The following is a 15,992-nucleotide window of genomic DNA, read 5'->3' on the forward strand; positions in this document are numbered from 1 at the left end:
CCTTGTCCTTAGGGTGAGGGGTGAGCTGATAGAGGTTTTTTTAAATTATGAAAGGGTTTAATAGGGTTGTTGGGAAAATCAAAACTAGAAGCCATAAATACAAGATAGTTACTAATAAGTCCAATAAGGAATTCAGGAGAAATTTATTTACCGAGAGAGTGGTGAGAATGTGGAACTCACTACCACAGGGAGTGGTTGAGACGAATAGCATAGATGCATTTAAGGGACGCTAGATAAACACATGAGGGAGGAAGGAATAGAGGGATATGTTGATGGGATGAGATGCAGAGTGGTGGGATGAGACTCACGAGGAGCATAAACACTGGCACAGACCATTGGACTGTTTCTGTGCTGTAAACTCGATGTCATTCTTTGCTCAAGCTTTTCCCAGTCTATAACGCAATTAGTTATTGCACTACTCATAGAAAGCTAAAGTACTTAATCCAGTTTAGAAGCCAATTAACTGATTTTAAATGTATTGTAGTGCTGCACTTTAATTGAATCATATTGTCAGTATTAGTTTATTTGAAGACTCTGAAAAGCAATTTTTAAAAGGAGATAGATTTGAGCTACAGTGCACAACAGGGTGGATGAGTCACCCCATCTACGGAAGGTGCATTTCAAATATTATAATAGCATTTGGAGGCAGAACTTTAAATTGAGCATGATCGAGGTTTCCATTCTTCATAGTGGACTGCCTTCGCAGTCATCTTTACCACAGCAAAATAATTCCCTCTGCTTAACATTCCAGTCTCAAAATATGAATCTGTTACTCCAGTTGGTCTCTCTTCAGATCATTTACTATGTAGAAAGAGCAGGTGTCATGTATTTTGTGGGGCAAAATATCTCTTTTATATTTTAAAAAAAATAGAGGGGTGACTCCCTACATCACTAGGGTAGGCAGGTAAATGGAGATTCAGTTCAATCGTAGAATAGTGCAGCACAGGAGGTGGCCATTCGACCCATCGAGTCTTTGATTCAAAATTACAACAGCTTGCATTTGTACCACAACAACATCTTTTATTTATATAGCGCCTTTAACGTAGTAAAACATCCCAAGGTGCTTCACAGCAGTGTTACAAAACAAAACAGATACATTTGACAAAAGAGAAAATTAAGGCAGATGATCAAAAGCTTGGTCAAAGAGGGATGTTTTAAAGAGCGTCTTAAAGGAGGAAAGAGGCAGAGAGGTTTAGGGAGGGAGTTCCAGAGCTTGGGGCCCAGGCAACAGAAGGCACGGCCACCAATGGTTGAGCGATTTATAATGAGGGATGCTCAAGAGGGCAGAATTAGAGGAACATAGATCACTCTTGTACAGGGCCTTTAACATAGTGAAACGCCCCAAGGCGCTTCACTGGCGTTACCAAGCAAAATTTGACACCGAGCCGCATAAGGAGATATTAGGGCAGGCGACCAAAGGCATGGTCAATAGGTAGGTTTTAAGGAGAAGAGCGAGGCGGAGAGATTTAAGGAGGAAATTCCAGAGCTCGGGGCATCGGCAGCTGAAGGCACAGCCGCCAATGGTGGAGCGATTAAAATCAGGGATGCTCAAGAGGGCAGAATGCACCTTGCCTGTAGGATTTTAAAAGGAGCAAGGGGGCCTTGGTGTGCAAATACATAGGTCATGAATTATAAGTAGATACGTCTTTTTTTTAAGTAAACAAACTTTGGTCTTGTATTAAAGCCATAGAATATAAAACGCAAGAGGATAATGTTGAAGATACAAAATTGACATCAGGCCTGCCATCAAACCTGTCTCAGACTCATGTGGACGGACCATCATGACTAAACACTTCTTGCCACTTTGACGGGGGAGTAATTTTTTCCGTCTCCCAGCCCCATCACAAAAATTGGTTGACAACGGCCACATTTTCTCAGATTGCTGAAATCAATGACAAATTGCTAAGCATGCACGATGCACAAATCTTTCATTGGCCCTTTCAGGGACAGCTGTAAAAGTACAGTCTTTATCTCGTAACTGCATGCTCTGGTCAAGGTGAACTTGTTAGTGTACACTAATAATACTGAGTGCATCGCTGAGACAGGCTTCCCCTGGGAAGTGTGGTATTGTTTGCAGCTTTGCCAATAGCTACTGTGACATTTAAAAATAAAGCGTTTTATATAAAATGGCTGCTACCTCGAGAGTGCCAGCAGTTTACAGGTGAATTGTCCAGGGTCCAATTCCAACCTAAACTTGGTGAAATGGGTCAGAACAGGAAACGTGAGGCAGTTTCCTTGTGGATTGTGAGTTGAATTCAGAAGCAGATTAAATCTCAAACTTGCTGAACGCATGGTATGAGCATTTTATCAGTTGGTAGTCAATGCAGTGGGGAGGGGAGTGGGGAGAAGAAATGGAAACTTCAGTACTTGGGTCATGGAGCTTATTTGGAACCAGAATCAACAACAACAACTTGTATTTATATAGCGCCTTTAACATAGTGCAACGTCTCAAGGCGCTTCACAGGAGTATTGAGACAGAAAATTTGACACCGAGCCACATAAGGAGAAATTAGGGTAGGTGACCAAAAGCTTGGTCGAAGAGGTAGGTTTTAAGGAGCGCCTTGAAGGAGGAAAGATAGACGGAGAGGTTTAGGGAGGGAGTTCCAGAGTTTGGAACCTAGACCACAGAAGGCACGGCCACCAAAGGGTTGAGTGATTATAATCAGGGATGCTCAGGAGGGCAGAATTAGAGGAGCGCAGACATCTCTGGACAGGGGGTGATGGGGTTAGAGATAGAGGGGGGTGAGGCCATGGAGGAATTTGAAAATAAGGATGAGAATTTTGAAGTTGTGTGATGAACTTACAAAGTCTGCTCAAATACCCTCCCAGCTGGATGAAGAGACGTGGGGGCAATCAAGAATGGGCAGGAGGGAAAGGAGTAAAATAGAATAACGGTTTAAAAATTCATGAGGGGAAAAAAAAAAGGACATTTCAAACAGTGTATCATTAACTTTTACATGTTAACCTTAGTGACAGAGTAACTCATATTCTCTTTATTGCATGGATTTCTGAAGTTCTTATCATAGTTTGGGGGTTACATTCTGTGATTCTGTATAGACAGAAAATGCTGGACATACTCGGTGGGTCAGGCAGCTTCTGTGGAGAGAGAAACTGAGTTAACGTTTCAGGTCGGTGACCTTTTGTCAGAAGTGGAAAACGTTACAGATGTACCAGGTTTTGATTCTGTCCAGTTGGCAATCACTGGCTGAAATCTATGTTCGTGCTTTCCTCCAAATGCAACACATTCACCCAAGTCTCAGCATCGGGAGAATACAGATCACAATAACTGGCAAAGGGCACTTTGTGAATGCCGATTAATGGGTGTTGAAGGTTTTGAACAAGTCGCAGTGTAAGGTGGTGTGATCTATTAAAATAACTTATTGTGCAGTTTTGAGTCAGTGTCCTCTTGGCAATATGTCACAATCTTGCTACAGGTATTTACATTACTGTAAAAGTGCTTTGCCTGGACGCACAGCATGCTGCTAGATTAATTATGTGGTCTAATTATGTACTTTGTTCATAAGTTTAGCTTCCTAATGATGAGTTATATCACAATGTACAATTTTAAAAGATGTGTCGGACGGAGAGACCTGGGAGTTAACACACCAATTTTTGAAGGTGGCAAGGCATGTTCATAGAGCTGTTAGAAAAACCATATGGGGTCCTTGATTTTATAAATAGAGAAATAGAGTACAAAAGCAAGGAAGTTATGCTAAACCTTTATAAATCAGCCTTAGCTGGAGAATTGCATCCAATTCTTTGCACCACACTTTTTAGGAAGAATGTCAAAGCCTTGGAGAGGGTGCAGAATGATACCAGGGATGAGGGACTTCAATTATGTGGAGAGACTAGAGAAGCTGGGATGGTTTCCTTTCGAACAGAGTAGGTTAAGGGGAGATTTAATAGAAGTGTTAAAAATTATGAGGGGTTTTGGTAGGGTCAATAAGGAGAAACCGTTTCCACTGGTGGGAGTCGGTAACCAAAGGACACCGATTTAAGATAATTGGCTGAAGAACTGGAGGGGAGATGAGAAATTCTTTTACATAGCGAGTTGTTGTGATCTGGAGTGTGCTGCCTGAAAGGGTGGTGGAAAACTATTAAAACAATAACTTTCAAAAGAGAATTGGATATTGGAACTTGAAGGAAAAAAAAATTAGCAGGGCCTTGGGGATAGAGCAAGGAAGTGGAACTAATTGGATCGCTCTTTCAGAGAGCTGGCACAGGCACGATGGGCCGAATGGCCTCCTTCTGTCCTGCACGATTCTATGATAGTGTTGGAATGTGTCGAAGGCCAACATTCATTCAGTGTTCTTGTGTGATTAATCAGCATTCCCCTCCCTTAGCTCGAGAATAATCGTAAATTCGCCACACCAAATGTTGAAATGTAACTCTCACCCTCTGTAAAACAGAGAGTGGACATACAAACATACAAAATCTGATGGACAGGAGAAGAACTACTGGTCTATCCGGCATGTCTCCTGCAGTTGTGATGCCCCGCGCATCACAATACATAAACTCCCTATCCCACCCGGAGCTATGTAATCTTCTGGGAGTGGCCAAAAAAAACAGATTAAAAACCCAGATTAATTTGGGGAGGGGGGCGGAGATCTGGAAAATTCCCCTCCGAGCCCCTTGGGCAATCAAAACTAGTCCAGGAGACTACTTTGGCCCAACGTTACAAGGTACCTACCTCTTACAGGGCCCTGCCCAGCCATGAACAGCTCCAGCTCTCGCTTGAAGGAATTCAACGATTCAAGCATTCACCCCACATTCAAGCCGGCAGCCTGTTCCAGAAGTCGTCTATTTGTTGGGAAAAGAAGAACCTTTTAAGATCTAACTTTGTTATGCCTTTACATCACTTGTAAGAGTGGCCCCTGGCCCTCCCTATCCTATTCAATTGATCTACTCAAACACAATCTTGTACAAGGACAAAATGGTGGGCTTTGTTACAGTGGATTGTCCTGTAAATGCACCGTATACTCTTTAGCTATAGACTTCCCTTGGCTGTAAATTGCTTTGGGACGTCCTGAGGTTGTGAAGGTGTTATATAAGTGCAAGTCTGTTTTTTTTTAATCTGTCTGGAATTCCCTCCCTAAACCCCTCTGCCTCTCTACCTCTCTTTTATCCTTTAAGACATCCTTAAAACCTACCTCTTTGACCAAGCTTTTGGTCACCTGCCCTAATTTCTCCTTGTGTGGTTCAGTGTCAAATTTTTTTGTCTCATAATACTCTTGTGAGGTCCTTTGGGAAGTTTTACTAAGTTAAAAGTGCTATATAAATATAAGTTGTTGTTGTAAACTGGAATCTGACATTGCCGTTGTGATCGTGAAGTCTATCCCTGTGCTTATCATCCTCACTAATAATCATGTGGGGGTTGATGATCAGGGCAAGTCCTGTGGTATTGGGCTCACAGCAATGTTAAGTGTGCATCCTGAGTGAATAATGATTGTGACATATCCAGTCTGTACTTATCCAGCGATGAGGCAACTCTTTCAGTACGCATAAAGCGAAAAGGTGGGCATTGTGAATGGAGAAAAATAGGAGTAAATCTGGGGAAGGGGCAGCCAAATAGTTTTTAGTAGGTTTTTGAAGAGCGAGGGGTAGGGATTTTGGGCTGGGATTCCAGAGGGCAGGCATATAATGGGGATGAAATTCGTCAGGCCTTCGCCTGCTCCGTTGCCTTAAGTTTGGTGAAAAACCCAAAGAAAATTCATCGCGAATGACTAATAGGCTGCATGCAAGAGGTGATCTGGAGTCTGAAGAAAGCATGCGTTGTAGGCAGGGCTATATGGCTCAAAAAGATTGCTCAGATAGGGGCTGAACAAGGGGTTTGAGGAGGAGTGTGTCAATTCTTGAACAGGAAGATTGAGGGGAGATGGGTGAACTGGAGGGGGCATGAGGTACAGTTTGCAAATAATCATAGCCTTGTGAAAATATGATATTTCATTGCTACAAAGGCGATCGTCATTGCGTAATACTCTCGTTTTAATCATAGAAATTTATGGCATAGAAGGAGGCCATTGAACTCATCGTGTCCGTGCTGGTCAAGAAAGAGCTATCCAGCCCAATCCCAAGTTCTAGCTCTTGGTCCTTAGCCCTGTAGGTTACGGCACTTCATGTGCACATCCAAATACTTTTTAAATGTGATGAGGGTTTCTGCCTCTCTCTCCCTTTCAGGCAGCGAGTTCCAGACCCACGCCACCCTCTGGGTGGAAAAGGTTCTCCTCAACTCCCCTCTAATCCTTCCACCAATTACTTTAAATCTAGGCTCCCTGGTTATTGAGTTCTCTGATAGAATGGATAGTAAAGACCTATTTCTACTATCTAGTGCAGTTGATCGCTATAAGTCACCCTTGTTTATAGTATGTGATCTTTCCTGGTTTAAGTTATAAGCTTGAAACTTCCCTACATTTTCATTAAGTTATAACTAGTTGATGAGATGCGATTCCAAAACTCAATGTCCACTTCTACTGCAATTACTTTCAACTTTTCTTTCAAATACAGTGCTTAACCTGTAAGAGAATCTGAAAATAGCCAAGAGGCTTTTAAATTCTACTAATTACATGCATTTCTTTTAATGGTTATCGCTAATTAAGTCATAAGACTTATTAACTTGAACTTTTCAGTCTTGATAAATAGGCACTCTAATAGAGGTATTTAAGGTAATAAATTGTATGGAGAAGGTCAATCTAGAATGTCCCTTTTTTTAATCGAAACCACAGTGACAGGACAGGCTCAAGCTGGGGAAATGCAAATGTAGGACTGCTGTTGGGAAGTTCTTCACACAAAGCACGTGGAATGTACTCCAGGCAGGATAGTAGAGCGGGAAACCCTGGAATTGTTTGCGGTTCAGTTGGATGCAGTGAGATTTGCCTTTCGAAAAGAACACAAGAATTAGGAGCAGAAGTAGGCTATACAGTCCTTCGAGCCTGCTCCGCCATTCACTAAGATCATGGCTGATCATCGACCTCAACTCCACTTTCCCGCACGATCCCTTGATTCTCCTACACTCCCAAAATCTATCTATCACAGCCTTGAATATATTCGGAGACTCAGCATCCACGGATCTCTGGGGCAGAGAATTCCAAAGATTCATAACCCTCCGACTGAAGAAATTCCTCCTCATCTCTGTCTTAAATGGCCTACCCCTTATCCTGAGACTGTGCCCCCCCCCCTAGTTCTAGACTCTTCAGCCAGGGGAAACAACCTCTCAACATCTACCCTGTCAATCTCCCTCAGAATATAATCATCATCATTTCATTCGTAGGCAGTCCCTCGAAATCGAGGAAGACTTGCTTCCACTCTAAAAGTGAGTTCTCAGGTGATTGTACAGTCCAATACGGGAATCACAGTCTCTGTCTGTCCCACCTGCAACAGTCATTGGAGGAAAGGGTGGGTGGGGAGTCTGGTTTGCCACTCGCGCTTTCCGCTGCCTGCACTTGTTTTCTGCATGCTCTCGGCGATGAGACTTGAGGTGCTCAGCGCCCTCCCAGATACTCTTCCTCCACTTAGGGCGGTCTTTGGCCAGGGACTCCCAGGTGTCGGTGGGGATGTTGCACTTTGTCAAGGAGGCTTTGAGGGTGTCCTTGAAACATTTCTCTGCCCACCTGGGGCTCACTTGCCGTGCAGGAGTTCCGAGTAGAGCGCTTGCTCTGGGAGTCTTGTGTCCGGCATGCGGACAATGTGGCCTGCCCAGCAGAGCTGGTTGAGTGTGGTCAGTGCTTCCATGCTGGGGATGTTGGCCTGATCGAGAATACTGACGTTGATGTGTCTGTCGTCCCAGGGGATTTATAGGATCTTACAGAGGCATCGTTGGTGGTATTTCTCCAGCGATTTGAGGTGTCTGCTGTAAATGGTATATATCAGAATTTAATATGTTGCAATGTTATCACCGCTCATTCTTCTAAGCCCCAATCTACTCCAATCTTTCTCTTCTATTTCCTATCCTGCGATCGTTCTGCAGGATTGGTGACCCAACTACTTCTTGTTGATCCTCCCCCCACATAACTGGCTGATACTATTTAATTTTTTTTCACAGTTGGAAACAAATGTGGCAGCAAGATTACTGGCAGAGTGTCGACCAGGCTGAAGCCCTGACTGCTATGATTCACCGAAATGAGACCGACCCAAGTAAACTGTGGGATTACGTTCATCAGCTGATGATGAAGAGGAGCAGACTTTGACACTGAGACTAAAGATATCTGTGCCTGCTGCTGGAGAAACCATACCACTTGTGTGTTATTTGGTGAATTCAATTATCATGAACTTTATGGACTCTTTTTATATATAGATATATTTTTTATTGAAAACACTTTTTTTTAACAACTTTATACTTTTCAAAAACTCTCCAAATTCATCTTGCCAAAACCTCCTCAAAAATAGACAGTATTTCAGGGGAGAAAGGAAATGCGCAAACTGAAAATGCTGCAGGAATCCAGTAGTCTTGCAAAACACTATTTTGCCCGTTTTGTTAAATGGTGCTAACTAGCAGCTTTAAAACTTATTTTGACTTTTTTGAGGGACATCTGGTTTGGGTCAAAGTTCAACAGTGCCGTCGCAAAATCCGTAAAACATGTGCCGAGCATGAAATGCAAGCGGAATGGAGGCTAGTGATTCTGCACGCACCGGTCCTTCCCTCAGGCTTCTCTCCAGCTGCACTGTATGCGGGGATAAACGTCTTTAAATTGCACTGTGACTATTACAATACCTCCCTTTCAGTCTGGTTAACGCTTTTTAAAAAAAAAAGAAGCAATAAAGGAATGTCATAAGGGATAAGGGGCCGTCCATTTAAAACGGAGATGAGGAGGAATTTCTTCTCTGAGGGTCGTGAATCTGTGGAATTCTCTACCACAGAGAGCTGTGGAGGCTGGGTCACTGAATATATTTATGATGGAATTAGACACATTTTTGAAAGATAAGGGAGTCGAGGGTTGTGGGGAGCGGGTAGGGAAGTGGAGCTTGAGGCCAAGATCAGATCCGATCAGCCATGATCTTATTGAATGACGGAACAGGCTCAAGGGGCCAGATGGCCTACTGCTCCTATTTCTTACGTTCTTATGTTCATATGAACACTACAGCACAGAAACAGGCCATTTGGCCCAATAAGTATCTACTCCACATAACCCTCCCACCCTATCAACATATCATTCTATTACTTTCTCCCTCATATGTTTAACTAGCTTCTCCTTAAATGCATCTGTGCTATTCGCCTCAACCACTCCGTGTTAGCGAGTTCCACATTCTAACCACTTTGAGTAAAGAAGTTTCTCCTGAATTCCTTATTGGATGTATTGGTGACTCTTTTTATATTTATGGCTTTTAGTTTTGGACTTCCCCCACAAGTGGAAACACTATGTCTATTGAACCCCATCATAATTTCAAAGGCCTTTATCGGGTCACCTCTAGAGAAAAGAGCCCCAGCCTGTTTAGTCATTCCGGATGGCTGAACCCTCTCAGTTCTGGTATCAGCCTTGTAAATCTTTTTTGCACTTTTTCCAGTGCTTCTATATCCTTTCTTTCTAAAACGGAGACCAAAACTGAGCACAGTACTCCGAGTGTGGTCTAGCCAAGGTTTTATGTAAGTTTAACACAACGTTTCTTTTGAATTCTGTTCCACAAGCCGATCTGCCATCGCAGTGCCATGTGGGGTGTCGAGTCCAAGTGTGGTCTTCTGGTGAAGCAGGGTTAGAGGTTGAAGGGGTCATTTGGACCAGCACGTGCAAATGTAATTTAGTCATCTCTTGAAATCAGTGCTTTCTATCTGTAATTTATTTGTATTTGCTTTATGGGTTCTTTGCTTAAGAATTCATAGCAACACATTGCTATTAAGAACTAGTTATTAGCAACGGTTTAACAAGCACACTACACATTACCAGTTCATCCACCAGGCTCACAGCCACCGCCTCATCGTGGATCCCCTGAACCCAAGTGGCTGGGGTTTTATTGAATCTTGTGAACATTACGTGACTGGCTAAGCCACTCCCAACTCAACAGCTCTACAACTATTTTGTTGTAATCCTTTCAACTGCCCCCTGATTAAAGCGGGGGGACACACTCCAAAAATCTTTTCAGGTACCCCCTTGTTTTTTTTTGTTTTTGGGCACCAAAACATAAATTATACAAGTGCCACCTGGCTAAAAGGGGGTGGGGGGGGCAATAAAACTGGGAAATTAAAACAAATTAAGCTTTAACCATTAAATTTAAATTTAAATTTGGTTGCCGGCGGGGGGGGGGTGTGATGCACTCCAGTCCTCTAGTGGCCTCCTCACAGAAGGCCGCGAGCGTACCGGTGGACACCGCATGCTCCATCTCCAGGGACACCCTGGCTCGGATGTAACCGCGGAAGAGAGGCAGGCAGTCGGGCTGAACGACCGCCCGCTGCCTGGACCGGCTGATGGCCCTCTTGGCCATGCCCAGGAGCAGTCCTATGAGGAGGCCTTCCGACCCTGCCCACTCCCCTCCGCACAGGGTGCCCAAAGATCAGGAGCGTGGGACTGAAGTGCAACCAGAATTTGAGGAGCAGCCCCTTCAGATATTGTCAACAGCTCTACAAACCTGTGAGCATCCTTACAGGTGCATACATTACACTGTCCTTATTTTTATTTTTCAATATAAATTCTGCATTTATAATAGAATACCTATGTAAACTCGTCACGCTGGTACATTTCCAGTTTAAATGTGGGCATAGGAATTTGTAATGTAGGCGGAAAAGTTAACGAGAAGTAGATGCAGACGCAAGATTTTTTCATATATTACAGATGTTAAGCATTTGGGGAGTTAATATTCACACAGTGTAACTTCAAGAGTTACCAGTCCTGAAATGTGCTGCTTGATGGTGTCCCTTGCCAGAGAAAACTATGCATCTGGCTTTTTATATTATTCTTCTCTGGAAGGAAGGTGGAACAAGCAGGAAGGAGAGGCTATAAAAGAAATATGTTCGCAGAGATGTTCTCGAGGCAATGCCGTCTGTACTGGTACCTTGGGAGCCGCCATTGTAGATCTTCTTGAAGATTCATTACGCGCCAACTTGGAAATGCTTCCTCTGTCTTTTCAAGGTTGCTCGCTCATTTATCATTTGGCCACTGGGGGGCGGTTCAGCGCTGCAGGGTTCCTGGTTTACTTCTCCGTGATTGACAGCACCTATATTGGAGCAGGGTTAATTGATGCCTGAGGGAGACCAAGGCTTTTACTTGAACACTGCCAGTAGCTCAGTTATCTCTGGTGTTCAGCCATTGCCCAAGCTTTATGTGGTTCCTATGAAAGATGAATCACACTGCTGGGGTCTGATTTTATTAACCCCATGAATCAAAAAAAAAAGCTGGATCTGATGTGTTGTTAATTCTTAGCTATGTTTGACAACAAACTGTTTATGGCCTAAGCATGACCATGGTAGCTAGAGAATAGTAAGAAGATTGAGATGATTTAAGAATTTTGCGCCTGTATGGATAGAGGATGTATCGCTGAAGAGTACCGCAGTTTGACACGAGCATGGCATCAAATTTATAGCACGTAATTGATGTGGCACCTGTGCAATAGTTCCTGTTGTGCACAGGCAACATTGTGAAAGAGGTTCTGTTTAAAATAAAAATTCGTACATCAATGGAACCATTCTAGCAGTGCAGCCGCCTCCATTTTAAAACGATGTATTATTCTTCAATTCTCACAACGTGTATGAAGTCCACCTGTAGGGACGACATCGTACCTCACGATTGGGTTACTCACTTGTGGTAATAAACTACAGATCCATTTTCTACACCCCCCGCCACCACGTGTTGGTTAATCACGACACGGTTACTGACTTCAACATGTTGTAAACTCATTCCCTAAAAAAAGGATTATCTGGTCATTATTATATCGCTGTTTTTGGGAGCTTGCTATTGGTAAATTGGCTGCCGTGTTTCCCACATTACAATAGTAACTTCCCTTCCCAAAAAAAAGTGCTTCATTTGGCTGTAAAGCGTTTTGGGACGTCCGGTGGTCGTGAAAAGCCACCTTTATAAATGCAAGTCTTTTTCTTTTTCATTGCCACCTAAGAGCTTTAACAAATGGTGAAATGGAACCCAAAGGAGTTCATTGTTAAATACCTCCTTAGTATTTACCACTACATTGCTCAATGTACATTGCTCAAACTGTTCTTTGCATAAATTTATTATAAATTTATCATTTTATTAGTGTTAATTTAGTATTTTGCTCCATATAGGCTGAAGTATAATCTGCTCTGAAACTGCAATTTGGTAAACAAATAGTTGGAGGAACTGAATTTACTTTTTACGCTTTTCAATGCAATTCAGATATTTGCAGTTTGGGATGAATGATTACATTGATTAAATAATTGGATGCTAAAGAATGATTTAAAATTGTTTCCATGGTTCATTGTAATTGTAAGTACTGATCATTTTGGAGCATTGCGGCCTTGGGCTTTACCTGCCTGACGGAGGGTAATGTGAAACATTGATTTTTTTTTAACAAGTATATCTACGCGTCAGTAAGGCTGAACTTGTTCCAGACAGCGCTGATTACATAGTATGTTGCCTATACCCAAAGGAGTTCATTGTTAAATACCTCCTTAGTATTTACCACTACATTGCTCAAACAAACTGTTCTTTGCATAAATATATCATTTTATTAGTGTTAATTTTGTATTTTGCTCCATATAGGCCGAAGTATAATCTCTTCCAGTTGATTTTATTTTGTATACCTAGTGACATTGAGTTTCTATTAATTTCTGCAAGATGTGGATAATGCAGTTTGATGAGTGATGAACATGTTAATTAGAATCATAGAAATTTACAGCACGGAAGGAGGCCATTTCAGCCCATCGTGTCCGTGCCGACCAACAAAGAGCTATCCAGCCTAATCCCACTTTCCAGCTCTTGGTCCATAGCCGTGTACATTATGGCACTTCAAGTGCACATGCAAGTACGTTTTTAAAATGGTGAGGGTTTCTGCCTCTACCACCCTTTCAGGCAGTGAGTTCCAGACCCCTACTACCCTTGGGTGAAGACATTTCCCCTCCAATCCCCTCTAAACCTCTTACCAATTACTTAAAGTATGATGAGAGGGGAATAATTCACCTACATATCTGGGTATAGTAGCCTAGTAACAATGATACTAGTGCCTAATAACCCCAAAGGTCGAGTTCATAGAATCGTACAATACAGGAGGAGGGCCATTCGGCCCATCATGCCTGTGCTGGCTCTTTGAAAGAGCGATCCGATTATTCCCACTCCCCGCCCTGCCCTCCGCTCTTTCCCCGTAGCCCTGCAAATTCAAATGAAACTGAACGCAGCAAATCTTGGTCATTTATAGGGCTGAACAATGACCACGAAATCTGCCAGATTGTTATTCGAGCTCAAATGATTCAGTACTATCCTTCAGGCAAGGTAGCCAGTTAGCCCTGCTCAAGCCTGGCTCCACGTGACTCCAGTCCCATACTACATGATTGGCACGTTGTACCTTTAGGGTAAGTAGATATCAGCAATAAATAATCCCTGGCCAGCGTCGTGTCCCATGAACCAATTATAAAATTGTTCAATTTTTCAATTTGATCTCTGTCCCTAAGAATATAAAGTAAAATGTCCGGTATAGAGCCCGATGGACTTTAATCAGCAGACATGTTTAATAACTGGTCCTGCAGAACTGGAAGGATAATCTAATCATTTCACCAAATATGCTACAGTGGTCGTGATTTGACAATCCGGTTGTATTTTATGAATTGTAATACAGACAGTATTGTTGGACACTTTGCACAAATATAGAAAGACAGTATTATTGCGATAAGTCAGACAGGTTATGGCATTTCAGACAAACGACTAGTTAATTTATTTTGGATTTGTTTCTTTTCATTTCATTTTACGCATGTTTGTATTAAAAGCTTCTTGGGAGAAGTTTGTTCTGAAAATGTCGTGGAACATTATAATTAGCCTCATTCTCCCTGACTGGGGGGCTCATTCTTATTTCTTGATCCTGTCATATAAGCTAAATGGGAGACATTGCTCCTCCCCCAAATACAGATCATGCTGTGTACAAAATCAATAAAAATGAATTCAAAAATAAGCTTTTTGCATCTCACTGAAATGTATCATTATATATGTATCAGCAAACCAGGTGTCACAGGCAGATTCATTTCTATAAGTCTTCTCCCCCCTCCCCCCCCCCACCCCCGGCCACCTTGTTCCGACTGAATTCCGAATACACCATCATATGTACATAGGTACATGAGGGACAAGGGAATAGAGGGTTATGCTGATAGATGAGAAAGGATGGGAGTTGATTTGATTGGAGCATAAACTCTGGCATGGACTGGTTGGACCAAATGGCCTGTTTCTGTGCCGTATATCCCATGTAATCCTATGGACACACGTTCCTCTCGGGTAAAGGTGGCGGGCGACTGTAGCATTTGCTCGTTGCAATGGGAAATTAAAGGTGAGGAACTGATGCCGCTTTTGGATTCAAATGGAATGTCACTTCCACTTCCACGGCCTTAATTCTGTGTTCAAGGGGCTAAAGTGTTCTCCTCTTTACAAGCCCCCGTCTATGATTTCGGGAAGAATTTAGTATCGTCCTGTTTTGATCTTTTTTAGCTTCCGTGTTGAAATCAATACTGCAGATTCCTGCTCTGATTCATTCATTCCCAGGACCACAAAACCTTGTTAAATGCAGTCCTCGTGCATTTAAATTTCAATCATGATGTCGGCTAATGAATGCTTCCTAACTTGCCTCACCCTGTACTGAGTGCCAACTTCGCTCACTGGTAGCACTCTTCCTTCTGAGTCAGAAGGTTGCGAGTTTAACCACTCCAGACGCTGAGCACATAGGGGCCAAAATTCAGGGTCCGGATAAGGCCAGTTACCGCCGTTGTGCAGTGGCCATGCGGCGCAATCGAACGGCCGCCGCACTGTTGATTGGCTGCCGCCATCCAAATTTCACTCGGGGATTTTTCGGGTGCTCTCCACTTCCGCCGCGCTGCTGCCAAACGCATCTTCAAAGTGCACACCGCTGGGATCCCCCATCTCCGTCCCAATCCGTGCGAAATTTACCTGAAAAGAAAATCGTTGATCCACCGCGCGGTGCCCCCGACAGCTTTTTCTCTCGATGCCCCTTGTTTTTTTTGTGTGTGAGCCATGGCAGCCCTTCAAGGGGAGGGCACACTGCCGCAGCCGCCATATCTTTTTTTTTCTCCCCGGCCGACTTCCCGATCGGCCGGACAGTTATGGCCACGGATTCGGCCGGGCCGCCAACAGGCAGCCTGGCACCCCCTCTTGGGTGCCAGGCCGCTGGGCCCGGCCGAAGCCTTCCCTGGTGACCCTGTGGGCGAACCTAAAAATTCAATGTTGCCTCTCCCCTTTTAAATGAGGGGGGGGGGGAGACATGGTGATGCACACGCGCACTGATGTCACCACCGCTCCGCCGCTGACTGACAGCGGCAGAGCCGCAACTTCCGCTCCTCACAGCAATTAACGCCGCACTTCCGCCCCCATTATGACCAACTTCCGGTCTTCTCAACAAAAAAAAACCCGACAAAGTCCTGCATATGGATCAAGAGTCGACCTCTTCCGAGACAGCAGTAGAAACACTTAAAAAAAAAAAAAAAAAATCGTTAGTGCGCCAGATTTCTGGCGGGCCTGAATTTCGGCCCCATATTCTTCTAACAGCAACTTGCATTTATATAGCATCTTCATAAGAAATTGGAGCAGGAGTAGATCATTTGGCCGCTCGAGCCTGCTCCTCCATTCAATAGGATCATGGCTGACCTGATCTTGGCCTCAACTCCATTTCCCTGCCTGTTTCCCACAACCCTTGAATTCCCTAAAGTTCAAGAATCTATCTATCTCCACCTTAAATATATTCATTGACCCAGCCTTCACAGCTCTCTGGGGCAAAGAATTCCAAAGATTCATGACCCCCGGAGAGAAGAAATTCCTCATCTCCGCCTTAAATGGGTGACCCCTTATTCTGAAACTATGCCCCCAAGTTCTAGATTCCCCCACGAG

General features: G+C 43.5%; 1 protein-coding gene across 1 annotated transcript in view; it reads left to right on the plus strand.

The window, feature by feature from the left end:
- The window catches only part of fut11 (fucosyltransferase 11 (alpha (1,3) fucosyltransferase)), a 34,149-nt gene extending 24,014 nt beyond the window's left edge, over nucleotides 1–10,135 (plus strand). Inside the window, exon 3 of the mRNA XM_070865603.1 lies at nucleotides 8,039–10,135. Within this exon, the coding sequence (XP_070721704.1) occupies nucleotides 8,039–8,183 (145 nt within the window). The 3' untranslated portion in view covers nucleotides 8,184–10,135. The remainder of the gene's footprint in view (nucleotides 1–8,038) is intronic.
- Nucleotides 10,136–15,992: the final 5,857 nt, after the last annotated feature.

The sequence above is a fragment of the Pristiophorus japonicus genome, chromosome 22 (assembly GCF_044704955.1).
Source record: "Pristiophorus japonicus isolate sPriJap1 chromosome 22, sPriJap1.hap1, whole genome shotgun sequence".
NCBI lineage: Eukaryota > Metazoa > Chordata > Chondrichthyes > Pristiophoridae > Pristiophorus > Pristiophorus japonicus.